The 16,294-nt window shown below is 35.0% G+C and overlaps 1 protein-coding gene across 1 annotated transcript; it reads right to left on the bottom strand.

Moving 5' to 3' along the window:
• Positions 1-1,970: 1,970 nt before the first annotated feature.
• LOC106764144 (selenoprotein K) lies at positions 1,971-8,222 on the bottom strand. The gene is made up of 4 exons (XM_014648376.2): positions 8,072-8,222; positions 2,623-2,726; positions 2,344-2,524; positions 1,971-2,216 (listed from the first exon to the last, which is right to left on the bottom strand). The coding sequence occupies exons 1-4, from the start codon at positions 8,088-8,090 to the stop codon at positions 2,182-2,184; spliced, it is 339 nt and encodes a 112-aa protein (XP_014503862.1). The 5' UTR covers positions 8,091-8,222; the 3' UTR covers positions 1,971-2,181.
• Between the last annotated feature and the right edge of the window lie 8,072 nt (positions 8,223-16,294).

Below are 16,294 nucleotides of genomic sequence, written 5' to 3'. Positions count from 1 at the left end.
AGCCAAGATCATCATGTCATCTTAGAAGGGTAAACCATTTGTACATTGTTTAATACATGTTAAAGATTTTAGGTGTGATCTAGTAATCCATGCGCTAACCTTTTGGGAAACTACAATCACAATAATTTGAAGTTTATCAGTGTAGTTTCACGTGTTATATTAGTAAGTGTGGAGATGTGAAAAAAAAAACTCATCAGTTTTGGATTGCAACACATGAAATTTTAGCTGCTGCTTTTAGAGAAAACCACAAAAATTTCCACAAGAGCATTTTCCATTGACAAATTTGTGAAACCGCTTCCTGTCTCTAAGTAGTTGAGCGCTTGATCGAGCATTTCAGCATGGCTGCATGCTGCTAAAACACCCACAATAAACATTTTTAAAGGGGGACCACAATAAACATTTTAAAACCAACACGAGGACCACAATAAACATTTTTAAACCAATATCAGGATTACAACGAGTTTTATTTGTACAAGTCATCAAATATTTGTCAGCTGACAGTTTTGTCGTTAGCAAAATTAACGTCGTTAGCAAAAAGGACTAACTTGTACAATTTTTACAAAAAGTAGGACTTTAGTGAACTTTTTAAAAAAGAAAGGATCACTTTGAACAAACCACCGAAAAGAGAGACCAAAATAGATATTAAACCTTATAAATTCATACACATTTTATATATAACATTTTTGTGATGACAAATAAATTTGTATAATATGTTGAAAACATTCAATAATATTATATTTTGTTAACTGTGTGAGTAATTTTTAAATATTTTTTTCACTCAATTAGGATCTATAATATTGTAAACATTTGCCTTTATGTATAAATTTTCATTAAAAAATGGATGCACACTATTATAAATCATATTAACTTTAACACAATAACTTTATGCAAAATGTTAATTGGAATAAAAAAATATGTAATTTGATGTCAATTTTAATAAATGGATAATCAAATAGCCCCTATTATGATGTTTTAGAAATATATTTTAAACTGACACAAAATATATTATGTTTATTTTGACGCAAGCTAGTGAAATATTAAAAAAAAATTAAATTGGTCAAATATTTTATAATTAACATAACATACATGGTATGCTATTGTATTTTATTCAATATATACATTTTAGATGATATTATTTAATAAAAATATTAAACGATTTCTTTTATAATGCATTACTACACTATATTGCTACTTTGATTTCCAAGTAAACGAAGTAAATTTTTTTTTATATCATACATTTTAAAATACACATTTCAAAATGTATTTCTTAATCCAGAAATACTCTTTTTAGAATGTACATTTGGAAGGCATTAAAAAATAAAGGTGTTGGAACAAATTTTAATTTTTATTATAATTTTAATAAGACGTGATTTTGGATTTATAAAAATTTTAAGGAGGTGAGGAAGAAGTAAGGGAGATGCAGGAAGATACAGGAAGATACAGCCCTGATGTAGAACAATGAAATTTTATTCCTACACAGGCCAAGAAAAGTTTCTTCCAAAAATTTCATTCAACACTAAAAATCTATTCACCTATTAGTTTTATAGTACATGCCTATACAGAAATTAAAAGCACAAATAATTTCTTTAAAAAAACAAAAAATTATTTTCTAAAACAAGATAAACCAAATACATATAATTCTCTCCAGTTATAACATAAAAAGCTGTTTTAAGAAACTTTTTTCATAAGCATTTTTTTTAAAAAAAAAATTAAAAGATTAAGTAATTTTCGCATCAACCAAAGTAACTTGTATACAAGTTAAAAGTAACACTTTCAAAAAATCACATGAAAAACTTGTTAACTTGATATAAATTAATAGAAAATTCAATTTCAATTTTTTATAAGTATTTTAAAAACAAAAATCGTCCAAACAAGTCTCGTTTACTTAAAAAAATTGTGAAAACCATGTGCATTGTTTTACAAACAAAAACAAAAGTATAACACCTTCGAGCCATAACCAAGCTCAGAGCTGAAGAAAAGTTCTGCAGTGGTACATATGTTACTAGTCATTGGTCATATGAAAATATTAACATTCAACAACAAAGTACAATATTGTTATTTCGGCCTATGCCCACATATAAAGCTTGAAACTCTTATCAATGTTTACATGGCACACCAGTTCAACATCAGATACGAACCGTAAAATGCATGGCATATATTGACAAAATGGATCTCTAACACTTAACCACAGCAGGAGCCACAGGCAGGAAGTGAATCTGGAAGTACAATGGAATAGAAACAACCCCCAACACAGAATAAATCATTAGCAAACGAAAACTACAATTGAAAATTAAATATATAATAGATAAAGATTAAAAGCAATGTAGACAACAATAAACTTACTATGATCACGTCCCCTTATACTATCTAGACCACGGACATTGTCAAGACCCCCACGAGGAGGGCCTCGTGGACCACCACCATATGGTCCGCCACCACCACCGCCACCAGGGCCTCCTCCAGGAGAACCACCATCCCATTTTTTACCAACAGCACCTTTTCTATAGCTATCTGATTTTTCCATCTAAAGAGGGACACATCATGAGTACGCGAGAATTGTACACAATAACCACATATTCCTTAAATTTCTTTTCTGTAAATCAAGAAACATGTAAAAGTTACCGAGAACATTGTTGTAAAAAACACGCCAATGAAGTTAATAATGGCCCAGAAAAAATCTGTGATTGTCTTAAGCCGCCATATTGACCGCTTTGATTTGACAACACCTGCACAATTAAAGAAAAAAATTCTCTAAGTCCCAGAATTGAAAAAAGTTTACAATTAAATAAAATGCAAAACTATTCAAATAAAATCAACATGTACACCACCTCAACTTCTGAAAGTTGAAGTGTAAGATTATATAAATGCAATTTATTTTAATTCCGTAGTTCTTTGAGCTAAAAGTGTTCAATTATCCAAATAGGGCCTACAACAGATTTCTTTTTGATCCATCAAAGAACCTAAAAGACTGTCTACACATTAAAAAGCAGTACAATAATATTCCAGACATTTAGTTTTAAAGGAACCAGATAAGAGCTACTTGCTTTAAGTAATGTCAGTCCAGAGCTTATTTTGGGATGCTACCCTTAAAAGAAAAAGTAAAACCAACAGAATTTTCAGAAAAAAAAAAATATACTTCAAAAATTTTAATGAAATTTTTTTAATATGATCTTTTAGAGAAGCTAGTTTTAGAAGTTTTTGGATTCTGCTCCTACTTTTCGATCCATCGCACAAGCCAAAAAGTCTGTCTACGCATTAAAAAGCAGTAAAACAAAATTCCATATACTTAGTTTTAAAGGAACCACATCATAGCTAGTAGCCTTAATGTTAGTCCAGAGGTTATTTCGGGTTGTTACCATTAAAAGAAGTTAGACAAAGTTGCCTGTAGCAACATTTCACTAAGAATTTTTCCCATAACTTTAGCATCCAATTTCTATTTATGAAGTTCACCAATAACACAAAGTAGGCCATTCAAAGGAGGTATAATTGCAGTCACAGCCATCTAGGATAATTATGAAAATATCATAGCAGTCTTGTATTGTTCTTACTCAATTCTTCACTTTCCAGCAGCATTACAGTGGAGAAAACCAAAACGAGAAAGGGAGGAATGAAAACTAAAATAAAAACAGAGGTAAAATGTTAGGCCTCTGGTAGTTAGGAAGAAGTTTGTATAAAAGGGGTTGGGNTNCTTTGGGAGAGTGAGTTTTTGAGTCTTAGTGATTGTGCGGGAACTCTTGGAGTTCTTTGGGGAGAGGTTAAGCTCTCTATACTTGTATTCTTGATTGCTCAGTAATACAAAGAGGTTATACAGCACTCTTAGGTGTGTGTTTTGTGTGGGTGAAGTGTGTTTTCCATAGGTTCCCGATTAGGAACCTATCATTTGGTCCGACCTGCCGGATCGAAGTGGGAGTGCCGGATTGAGACGCGGCCAGAATCGTGTGGGAGTGAAGGAAATGGCGGTTGATAGAATGAAGGTGCAGAGAGGGGCGCTGCGATCAGATTATGTAACAATATGCCAAGATTATGCAGCAATACGCCAAAACTATGCAGCAATACGCCAAGATTTGCAAGAAATCATAAAGATGTTGGGTGGTCGAGGCCACAACCAGGACGGCCAACATTGGGACCGGCGAGAGGAAGAGGAAAGGGAGAGAGGGGATGGACACCATGAAGTGCAATCCAGCAGGAAGAAGAGAGTAGATTTACCCATTTTCGAAGGGTTTGATCCTATGGGGTGGATTGCTAGGGTGGAGACAATTTTTGAGACCCAAGGGGTGATAGAGGAAGAAAAGGTGCGCCGAGCATCTATGAGCATGGAGGGAAGCGCTGGGTATTGGTTTCGGGCTTGGGAGGCTAAAGCCAAGAATCGTTCTTAGCCAAGAATCGTTCTTGGTCAGGCTTGAAGGCTGGGTTGATCAATCGTTTCGGAGGGAGATTCCGGGGCACGGTGTACGAGCAGCTAGTGACCTTACGTCAAGAAGGCTCGGTGGAGGAATTCACCCGGAATTTCGAAATTTTGTTGGGACAGACGCAAGGATTGACAGAAGAGTTGACGATTGGATTTTTCTTGGTGGAATTGAAGGAAGAAATTAAGGGCCAAGTGCGCATCCAAGCTCCTAAGGATTTGGAGGGGGCGATTAGGGTCGCGAGAGATGTAGAGGATGCGATGATTTGAGCGCGAGGAGGAGGATGGAATGGCGTCAGGGTGATCGGAGGAGGATCGCGACCCACAACAACAGTGATTCGCGGAGAAGTGGAGCGACCCACCGTAAATTGTGCGGGAGGTGTGGACGAGAGTTCGGCGAATCGGAAGGAAGCACCGTTGCCGGCGACGGGCAGCAGGGACGGAAACGAGGGAGGAGATGATAATCGGGGACGAATAGTTCAAAATTTGCTCTATCCCGAATTTCTGAAAAGACAGGAAGAGGGTCGGTGTTTCCGGTGCAGCGACCCTTTTGCACCAGGACACCGCTGTGCCGAGAGAAATCTACGATTTCTCTGGTTGGCGGAAGACGAGGAGAACGCAGTTACCAAAGAGGGATTTCAGGAAGGCAAGTGCATGGAACTGTCGGCGTGCTCGGCGGAGGGGATGACGTCGCCCACGACCATGAAACTCAAGGGGGGAATCGGAGAGAAGCGAGTGGTGATTCTCGTTGATCGTGGGGCCAGCTATGATTTTGTGAGCCGACGGGTGGCAGAGGAGAGGAAACTTCCGGTGACTGACACGGCACCATACGTGGTGAGTCTTGGGGACGGACGTCGGAGGGTGCCCAGAGGGCGTTGTGAGGGGGTACCCATCAACATGGGGGAAGATACAGTGGTTGTCGATCTTTACGTCTTCGAGCTGGGAGGAGTAGATGATATACTGTGGATCGCTTGGTTGGTAACGCTGGGAGAAGTGATGATAAATCGAAAAGAAATGTTCATGGGGTATGATCTGGCGGGTGAGAGAAAAGGGAGACCTTGTTTTTTCCAAACAGCTGGTGGAATCAAAAGCCCTCCTCAAGCTTGAGGATGCTGAAACGTGGACACTAGAACTGGGTCTAGTGGAGAATGAGGTGGACGGAGAGAGGCAAAGTGATTTGACCCCTGTCCAAATAGAGCTGAGTGCGGTTCTGCACCAGCACTACCAAATGTTCCAGGAGAGAGAAAAACCTGCACCGTCCAGCAGAGAAAACAGTGAATGGCCTGATGATTTCACAGAAGTGCAGAAAAATAATTGGAAGCGGTGCTGGAAGCGCATTATCGTGCACTTCGAGAAATGCAAGGCTTACTTCCATTTAAGCAACATTACGTGATAAAGTTTGAGACTTGGAAAGTGGGTTTCACCGAGAGGAGAAAAACAATGACCAGAAGAGATCTTGAGATTGACGGTGGGAGAACCAAGAACAAGAACAACAAAACAGGAGAAAATTATACTGCGAAGCTGATACCCATTGGACATCATGGCTGGTTCCTATGTTTGGGGTTGCTAATATTGTTGTTTCTGTTATTTGCATGTACATCAACAATTGTTGCAAAAATAACTTCGGTCCCCATGGTGGCTGCGTGGCTAAGTTTCTTGGAAGGTTCTCTTTCGAACCTATGCAGGAGAACTCGTTGCTTGGTCTTTCTTTTCAACATTGACTTCAACAACCTTGGGGACAAGGTTGTTTCGGGGGAGGGTGGTATTGTTAGGCCTCTACTGGTAGTTAGGAAGAAGTTTGTATAAAAGGGGTTGGGGTGCTTTGGGAGAGTGAGTTTTTGAGTCTTAGTGATTGTGCGGGAACTCTTGGAGTTCTTTGGGGAGAGGTTAAGCTCTCTATACTTGTATTCTTGATTGCTCAGTAATACAAAGAGGTTATACAGCACTCTTAGGTGTGTGTTTTGTGTGGGTGAAGTGTGTTTTCCATAGGTTCCCGATTAGGAACCTATCATAAAATGAAGATCTACAAGCAAGAAATGGGAAAGGGAGAAATATCAAAATCTTTTAGTTCTATCCTTGAATATATGAACCCGGTGCAAAAAAAAGGACTTGGGGTACCTCATCTGTATAACTATCAAAGTTTATATTTACCTCAAACGTCAATGTATAAAAATAGTTCATTAATTGGATAACACATGTTTGCAAAATAACATAACATAATTCTGAAGAAAGTTTTAAGCCTCATCCAACCTTACAAACATGCTTGAAATTTGCACCTACCGATATTAGTGTTATACATTATTGCGATTTGAACTTATCTTTAGCTAATGTGAACTCTTCAACACACCTCTTCACACTGAATATTGTACATCTCAAGCGTAGGACTAAAGGAAACCAGGGTAATACAATAGGCCTGACAAAAGCTTGACAAAGATAGGCTTTGAATGGCTATGATATCATTTTAAGCAAGTAGAATTTAAACCTATCCGAATCTCACAAATTCACTTAATAAGGTAAAATTTGAACCTATCTATATATTATATAATGATTTGACCTTTTTTCTAGTCAATATGAGTTCTTCAAGAATAATTATGCCATTTAGAATTACAGCACATCTCCATAATTTTATCCAACAAATTTTCTAAATAACAAACATATAACAGAATGAGAAGATGGCACAACTATGCAATTGAAAAAGAGCAGCTCATGATTCACCAATGCCCCTGAAACAGATCAAAGAAATTGATCCAAATTGAAATGACAAAACCTTGATTTACCAACAATAACACAAAAGAATCTCCTCTAAATGGTAAATGGTAGTAACCATTATTCACTCCAGCAACTCCACTAATTAGTCTTCGCTTTTATTTTAAAAGCCACCTCAGTAACAGATACTATATCAGCATTGCTAACATTACTAGTTACATTGGAGCTAAAGTGACAGAAAACAAGAAAATGAAAAACACTATTCTCTACACATCACAAATGATTAGTAGATTCCTGTTATACTTGTTTGTTTCCGCAATTTAATTCCTTATGATCAACCATTCTATACAAAACTAAGTGTGTTCATACCAGACAGTATTATTACTACGCCACCATCAATGGAAGGTGATACTGTGTGTGTACTTTGTAAGAGTTTAATCAACAAGGACTCAGGTGTGAAACTAAAGGGTATTTCCAGAGATGAATTTGAGAGGGTGGTCTTCATAATCAGATATTTAATTTTATCGACTATATAAGGATATCTTTCTAAGTTCTAACATTTTTGATGAATAATAATAATAATAATAATAATATTATCGAATCAATACTGTTCGAGACTCGAGAATAATAATAATGATGATAATAATATGTTGCTCAATAGCGTCAACACTGGAAAATAAGGGAACGCCTGTATAAACACGTTTAATGTTCAATAAAAAAAAAAGGTAAGATATAATATTGTCAGCAACCATCGAAAGTACGGAATTCCCAGATTTCAGAATTCAGAAGCTTGTTTCAAAAATTAAAAACAAAAGATCGGAAGTAGAAGAACAGATTATAGGTTCCACAAATCCAAATGCCACCAATGAATCAGAAATTAAATATTAACGGTAATGGGGAAATAAAAAATAAATCAGAAAAGGAAATTGATGAGCGTAAGAATTGAGAAGACGAAAGTACCTCGCTCAACGTAAGCCATGGAGAATATCGATGCAAATGAAGGGAAAAGGGGAATTGGGTTTCAATTTGTTCTTACCTTTTATTACTGCTATATTATTATTATCATCCTTATAAGCACACGTCAAATTCAACTCTCTCGAGACTCCGGGTCAATTCTAGCCCCTACGCGTTTTTTCATACGTGTCCCGTTTTTATTGGTTACTGATCAAAATAGGTGCAATTTGTATTGGGCCGGACACAATGTCTGTCAGCAAGCGGGCTGGCCCAACGATTGACTGCCAACAGGTTGGCCCAACAGTATTTGCCGGCGGCGGGTATCTTGCTAGAACTCAATTACACAAAAAAAGTAGACTTTATTTTCTTCTGCACCTTCATGTTTTGTTCCTTCTTCCTATAGAATAGGATAAAATGGGAGAGGTTTGAGTTTGTGTATTTCACCATTAAAAGTAAAAATCCATCTTATTTTCATCCTATAATTAATGTAATGGTTATTAAGGAATTTTTATTTCATCTCCATTCTTTAAGTGGGCAACAACCAAAGAAAAAATATCAATATTATTAAGTATTAAATGTGAAAAATTATGCACATCTTTATTGTTAAATGTTAAATATTAAGAAAAAAATTGTAATTATATAAATAATAAATAAAAATATAAAAGAAAATTAATTAAAAATAAAATACTTATTAACAATAATAAAAATGATCAAATATGTTTTAAAAATAAGTTTATAAGATTTTTAAATTATTTAAAAATATTTTAATAATTTAAAACAATGACATATAAGGCTGAGAACATTTATTCAAATAAGTATATGATGAATACTGGATGAATATTTATGTTCATCTCTATATCCAATTTAAATAAATTCAACATCAATAATATTAATATTCATCAAAACTGAAACAAATTCAAATAATATTCACGTAGATTTATTTGATATTTCTATTTGTAAATCATACTTATTTATCCTGATTTTAAAAATGTACATATTTTATCACTATTTTGAAAAAGCCAGTTTCAAAAAACATTCCACCTTATTTTGAAATGCATCATTAGAAAAAAGGGTTTCGTATTACTGCAAATCATACCTTTTAAAACACCTCGAGATTCCTCTCACTAAAAATATAATTCCTTAATATATATATATATATATATATATATATATATATATATATATATATATATATATATTTTGTATATACAAAATTCTGTGAATAACGCTGGGACTATACTTTACCACTATTATTATTTTCTTGTATTGTTTTAAATTAAAAACGTGACATTTACTGTATAATTCTTTTTTTTTCATATTTATTTTTCAATTTTACTTTTTAAATTATTTTAAATTTAAAATAATCATTTTACCAATTTTACTGTTTTAGTAATCATTTTTTAAAATTTTAACTGTTTTTTCAATTTAACTATTCTTTTAAACTTAATCGTTTTTATCTATTTTCGATTTCATATATTTATAATAAATTAATAAATTATTCATATTTAATTTTATAATTATAATAATAATTTTATTATTTTTTATTATAAAAAAAAGTGTATTATTAAGATGATTAATAATTGTTACCATTTATAAATTCACATCAAATAAACTTTTAACTTCACCATAACATATCAATTTTAACTCTTTAATTAATATAAACAAAATATCAAATTATAAAGAAAATAAAAAAAATTCCAATATCAACAAAGAACAAAAATATATGCAAGCTTTAATATAAAATTATATTATGCGGATAATAGGTGATAGTGATGGAGTTATGACATTTTTTATTGAAGAATTAACGTATAGTTAATAGATTAAATTATAAAAGCAAAATTAATTGTTCTTATAGAGTCTATATAACATATTGTAAAGACTTCAAACATTTTTCAAACGTTTTTAACCTTTGATTCTTAAAATATTTTAATCTTTGATCTTTTAAAGTATTTGTTTTTCTCTTAAGTACTAGTCTTTCATAAAGTGAATGGAGATTGTGTTTTTAGAAAACACTTTAATACTTAAGTCAGTCTCTTACATCTATAGGTAATAATTGTGTAATTAATGAAAATGTAAATCATATTCCTCGTAATAAATGTCATTTATATTTATTGTCTCATATATGAGTTTTTTTACCGATGGCCTTAGGCCCATTAGTCCAAATACCTATTTCTCCTAGATTGTCTTAGTTAATCATGGGCCATGGTGACTAAATGTCATGCATAATGTTGGAATAGTTAAATAGAGATGGGTCGAGTACATGTTGACTTAGTGGGTCAACATGTACTCGTCCAAGGACCAGATTTATACTAGTATAATTGAGGGGGGGAGGGTACTCCGCCATATATGCTACATCAGTCCACCAACCTTTTGCATGTGACATGTTAAAGGCTTTTGAATAGCTTCAAAGAATCAAGCATTAGTAGCCATTCCTCGGCTTTTGACTTGCCAACCATGATTTCGGTACTCAGTAGTTGTCTTGTAAAGTTTTGCAAGCAAAATTTGTATCTTTAGTCATAATTTTACAGGTATAATAGTCCTTTAGCCTCGAGCAACATAGCTATGAAAAGGTTGTAATGATTAGGTGCCAGGTATGATGTGGTGAGAGAAGTATAGAGGTATGGTTGATGTGTTGCACATGAAACAATACATTACTCTGAAAGGGCAGAGTCACAACCCTTAGGCCTCGGATCTAGAGAGATTTAACGATTAAAGGGGGAGGGATGGGGAAGTGAACCGTTATGAAAATTGTTATAAATAAGGGCTTCATTTGACCTAATTGAGCATCAAAGATTTAAGAGATCGTTCTGCTACAAACAATTGTGAGATAATATAATCCTTTCAAAAGTTGATTACTTCTGAATTCAAAGGTATGTCTTATAGTGGATTAAACATGAGTTCTAGAGAGGAGTTGGATAACAATAGTAGTACTAGTAGTCAGGTTTCAATATCATCAAACACTTCCTCCTCCTGTGGCATGGGGTTGGAGATGGAGGTGATTATAGAGAAATGGGAAGACCTTCTTGAGGAGCATGTCAAATCTCGATTACCTACAACGGAAAGGTACAAATGGGTAAACCCCTTAGTTAGAACTCATTTTTTTCATGTATAAGTGGTCTAGAATTTTAAATTCTTGATTAAGAAGCATCTATATTTTTTAGAGAAGGGTGTTCGAGGACATAGCGTGCCTCAAGAAGGTAAACGCCATTGGCAATGTCTGTCATGATTAGGGATGGCAGAAAAATTCGTACCCGCGGGTATCCGTGGGTAAAATCCGCTACGGGTATTTAGTACCCACGGATATTTAGTACCCGCGGGTAGCGGGTAGCGGGTATTTTAATACCCGCTTGTTAAAGGATCGGGTTCGGGTATCACCCTATCCGTACCCGCGGGTACCCGTTACCCGTTTAAAAACCAAAATTCTAATTTTACCCCTATTTATTTTATGAAATTAAAAAATAAATTAAAATATATGTTTTAAATTTGGCTGTCAATGGTGTGCAGAGGGAAGTGAAAAGTCCCTTCTTCTTTCTTCTTCTCTCTCGTACTTCCTTTCCTTCTTCTTTATTTTTCTCTCTCATAAGACACCTCCTTCCCTTCTTCTTTCTTCTTCTCTCTTCTCTCTCAAACTTGATTTCCTTTCTTCTTTCCCCACCTACCAATAACAAGAATCACACACTGCAAAGACCTCACAGTATTGTTGTCATTGTTTGCAGCTTCTTCTTCCACCATTCACGACTCTACCCACGGCCAACGGTGAAGCCAACCAGCAGGAGGTGATCCCGACGGTGAAGCCAGCTAGCAGTAGCAGGATCATCCCGTTCGCAGAGCTTGAGAGGCTGAACCACACCGTGAGCGGCGACGAGAGACAAATCTGGAATTTTTGGGTGCAGATCTGAGATTCTTAAGTACAGATCTGAGATGTTTTGATGCAGATCTGAAATATTTTGGTGTAGATCTGAGTTTGAAGTGAAGATCTAGGGTTTATAAAGAAAAAGAAAGAAAATTAGAGTTTGGGTCAGAATTTCTGTTAACGGGTATCCAACGGATATCCGCGGGTTGGAAAAAATCCGCGGGTTTTTTTTACGCGGATACCCGGCGGGTAGCGGGGCGGGTAGCAGGTACACTTTTGTACATGCGGGTCGGGTTCGGGTATCATACTATCCGGCCCGAACCCGACCCGTTGTCATCCCTAGTCATGATCGACAGGGGTACAAGGAGCAATTCTTCTTTTTGTATATAACATTTTTCCTTCAGTTACATGTATGACTACTCTTTGATGAGTTTACAATATATATGCTTAGGATTCTTAACTTTGCTCCAACAATATTACATATGAATAGTTGAGATTTCCTTTAAGCTTTTAGGTTAGTGTATAAAGCTCTGGATTTATCTCTTACTCCTTAGTGTTTTCTTTATTTTTATCTTACGCGGCCAAGGGATCCGATTACTTGGCTAACCTTGGTGAGCAAGCCAAGTATGTATCTTTTAGGTGCCTTCTCCCAATCCTTTAAGAATTTTAAGAATGTGTTTTTCAGAGTAGTGATTACCCGTCTAACTGCTAACACTTTTATGATTAGAACGGTAACAAAAAATGTCCCTTCTATTAGATCAATAACCCTTTTAGATACAAGGAATGGTCGAAGGACATCTTGTCCAAGGAGGATAAAAAAGTAGTAGGGATATTGGAACAACTCCCGTGGAAGTTGACTGCTAAGAACATTGTTAAAGTTTACCTTTCCCTTAAGCTAGATACCGATTCATATGGTAAGTGTAAAGTAGAATGTAACTTGAGCATTTTTTTTAACAGATCTGAGAAGTTTTTGGTGCTTACAAATTACATGGCTCAACATGTTGCTAAGGTGGGAGTGAGGACATATTCTACAAGCTAAGTAACCAATTGGTCGAGGAGCCTTATACTTATCCACATTACCATATCCTTAAGAGTCATGTTCCTTTTTCAACCACATATTTTATGCTAGGTGACCTCATCATGGTGTACTATGGAACAATTCCACATTCCTCTATGTAGTTGACAAAAAGTCCCAAACATTATTATCTTGAACCATCACATCCACCAAAGTATCACCACCATAATCAAATTTAACAATCTTAATTCTTTTTGTTGAATTGATTTTCAACTTCAACCTTGAATAATTTAAGCACACCCAAATATTGTGACTTTTTTTTGTATAGGAAATAGGTATGCACAGTTAGAGTAACTATTTATGAATGATATAAAATATTGTTGATTATTCCATGAAGGTGTAGGAAATGGCCCACAAATACCTGTATGTATCAATTCTAAGACATTTGTAACTATATGTGCATCTAATTTATTAGTTTTAATGTGTTTATCTTTAATGCGTTCAACAAAATTATCAAATTATGAAATCAATAGAATCCAAAATCCTATTTGACACAAGTTGTAGAACTTTATTTTTGGATATGTGAACTAGGTGCTTGCATCATAATGCTTTTGAGTTAGTTTATCAATTTTATGCTTAGTATCACATGATTCCACATTAGAGGATTCACTATAGTTAATTGTAGTGTCAAGCAAATATAAACTGTTATAAGTTAAAAGTGAATCATTTCTAAAAATATTTGAATTTAAAGACAAATTGAATACATATTTTCCAAATGAACAAAAACAATCAGATTTATCCAAATAAGAAACCAAAGCCAAATTTCGACTAAATGATGGAACAACAAAAATGTATTTTAAATCCAAATAAAATATAGTACTTAATAATAATCTAAAATGCCTTATAGCTTCTGATGAATTGCTATATAACAACCAAATATACCAGTAAGTATATTGGGCAATTTGTAATATATCAAGTGGTCATATTGATAAGTTCCCAACATTAGTTAATTTCTATTTTGAATTGGCACTTATCTTGTTATAATTTTGTGTAAAATCCATGTTAATCACCCCAATTTTACTTGTTTTGGAGGTATAGTAGAAATTAGAGAGTCAAAGTTGAATTATGAAGAAAAATAGAGAAATTTAAGCACTTTTCAAGCAATCTGACACAACACTGCTGCAACGTTAAATGGGGGCTTCAGCCGTAAAGAGAAAACTCATCATGAAAAGTTTCCTCAAGCCTTGACCTGAGGCTCAAGTCATGGATAAACCTTCATCATGAGGTAATCATAAGAAGGTTCCAGCCTAGGAATGCATAACTTAAGCCATGGAAGAAACCCACCTAGAAAGGTAACCTCATGACTGAAGCCATGAACCATCATTGAAGCCATGTTGTCAGAGTCTATGAATAACAAAATTTCATATCATACTTGGAGAGACTTTTGGGACGAGGGAAAAACAACTTTTGGTGAACATTTTGAGTGATCTTTTAGAGAGAGACTTTAGAGAGTCTTCTCACTTAGTCCTTTGTACATAATAGAACATCTTTAGAGGATTAAGATATGGAGTTTTTGCCTTTGTATAACTTCTTCCTACCATTTATGAAGAGCTAATATGTGTTGGAGTGAGATGTAACTTCTTTGAACTTTCTTGTATTCAATACTATCTTTATTTATGTATACCTGCTTTGGATTCAAAGTTTGTTAATTGATTTATGCTTAACATTGGATGAATTGATTACTCATCTTACTTCACTAACTTAAGATTCAATGGGAACTAGTCTTCAGTTATGGTCCAATCAGTTATCCTGTGGGCTTCCAAATGCTAGGAATAAATCTAGGGTTGAATTAAGAGATAGAGTCTTGATCTTAATGCATGTGATCCATTCAAGCAGTCATTGAGGGATCATATTGTCTAGGTGTCGGGAATGGATCTAGAGTTACACCTAAGCTCGCTCCTAGAACTTGATCATTTGCAGCTCCATATCTAATGCTAGATTTGATGCAAGAGAGGGAAAAATGGTGAAGTCGAACTCCAACACAATTCAATCATCTGAAAGCTACTCATATAGTAGTAATCTAAACCGTTTTCCAATATATTTTACAACATCTTCACAAACACAAACATGTTTTCAACACATCTCAAACATAGTTACCGTTTTATAAAGATCAAGATAGTTAAAACAATGTGGTTTCTGCCAAATCCATTTAGATACTAAAATTGCAAAAAACACTAGAAGGGGGTTGAATAGTTTTTCAGGAAATCTTTCCAGTGTTGATGCTTAACAATCCTTAGTAGTGATTGAAGTAACAAGAAACACTAGAAGAGGGTGCTAGGGGAGGGTAAGAGTTTAATAGTGCTTCTAGAAATCTTTTTCGACGTTGATATTTGACAATCCTTGATAGAGAATGGATGATTCTCATGAGTCGTGAAACGCTTGATGTGTAAGATGTTGTTCTTACAGAAGCGTTTGTAGCTTGAATATATTTAGTTATTCTTCTATAGTGTCAAGGAGAAGAGACTCTTAAGGGAATGTACGTCTAATGATGAGTGCGAGTGTTAACTATTTGTTTTGCAAGCATATGCTATGGTTGTAGATAAGATGCTTGTAGAGTGAAGACAATATTCACACATTTTATACAGGTTCACTCAATTGAGCTACATTTAGTTCTCCTCTAAGATATCTTAGAGCGTTCTACTAGATTTTCAATGAAGAACATATGATTATTGTCACTACTCCTAATTGCACCAGTCATACCTAGTAACCCTCGTTATTGTGACTAGAATCTTGTAACAACCACTCCTAGTTTTATCATATTCTTCACCACTTTTGCTATCCCTAAACATTCTTAATATCTTTCTGATACGTTGTCTAGTTGAGTTTAACTCACTCATGGTTTTCCTAGTCAACCCAGTATCCCTCATTACTGTGACTAGAGACGAGTATCACAAACTTCTGGTTGTGCAGTGTTCTTCACCACTCCTGGTATCCCTAGACATTCCCGATATTTTAGTGATACATTGTCTAGTTGAGTTTAACCCACTCTTGGTTCTCCTAGTCAACCCAATAACCCTTATTACCATGACTAGAGACGACTATCACCCATTTCTGGTTGTGCAGTATTCTTCACCACTCTTGGTATCCCTAGGCACTCTTGGTATCTTTCTGATATACTGTCTAGTTGAGTTTCACCCACTTTTGAGTTTCCACTACTGATCTAGGTAGCTTCACATTACTTGTGACTATAGGATAATTATAGCTGAAAAACCTTTGTTACACCTTGGAGCAAAAATCAACCTCATGCCACTATCACTAGTACAAAAACAACGTACAACATCGAATATTTTGGGCCTTTCAC

This window comes from Vigna radiata, chromosome 6 (genome assembly GCF_000741045.1).
Source record: "Vigna radiata var. radiata cultivar VC1973A chromosome 6, Vradiata_ver6, whole genome shotgun sequence".
Classification (NCBI taxonomy): Eukaryota; Viridiplantae; Streptophyta; class Magnoliopsida; order Fabales; family Fabaceae; genus Vigna; species Vigna radiata.
This window is presented reverse-complemented; position numbering and strand designations above follow the sequence as displayed.

Bases quoted from the DNA above. Each gene is read 5' to 3' on its own strand.
- LOC106764144 (XM_014648376.2), bottom strand. The intron at 2,525-2,622 runs GTAACTTTTACA...GTCCCTCTTTAG, and splicing joins TTTTTACAACAATGTTCTCG to ATGGAAAAATCAGATAGCTA. The intron at 2,217-2,343 runs GTAAGTTTATTG...TTGTACTTCCAG, and splicing joins TATAAGGGGACGTGATCATA to ATTCACTTCCTGCCTGTGGC.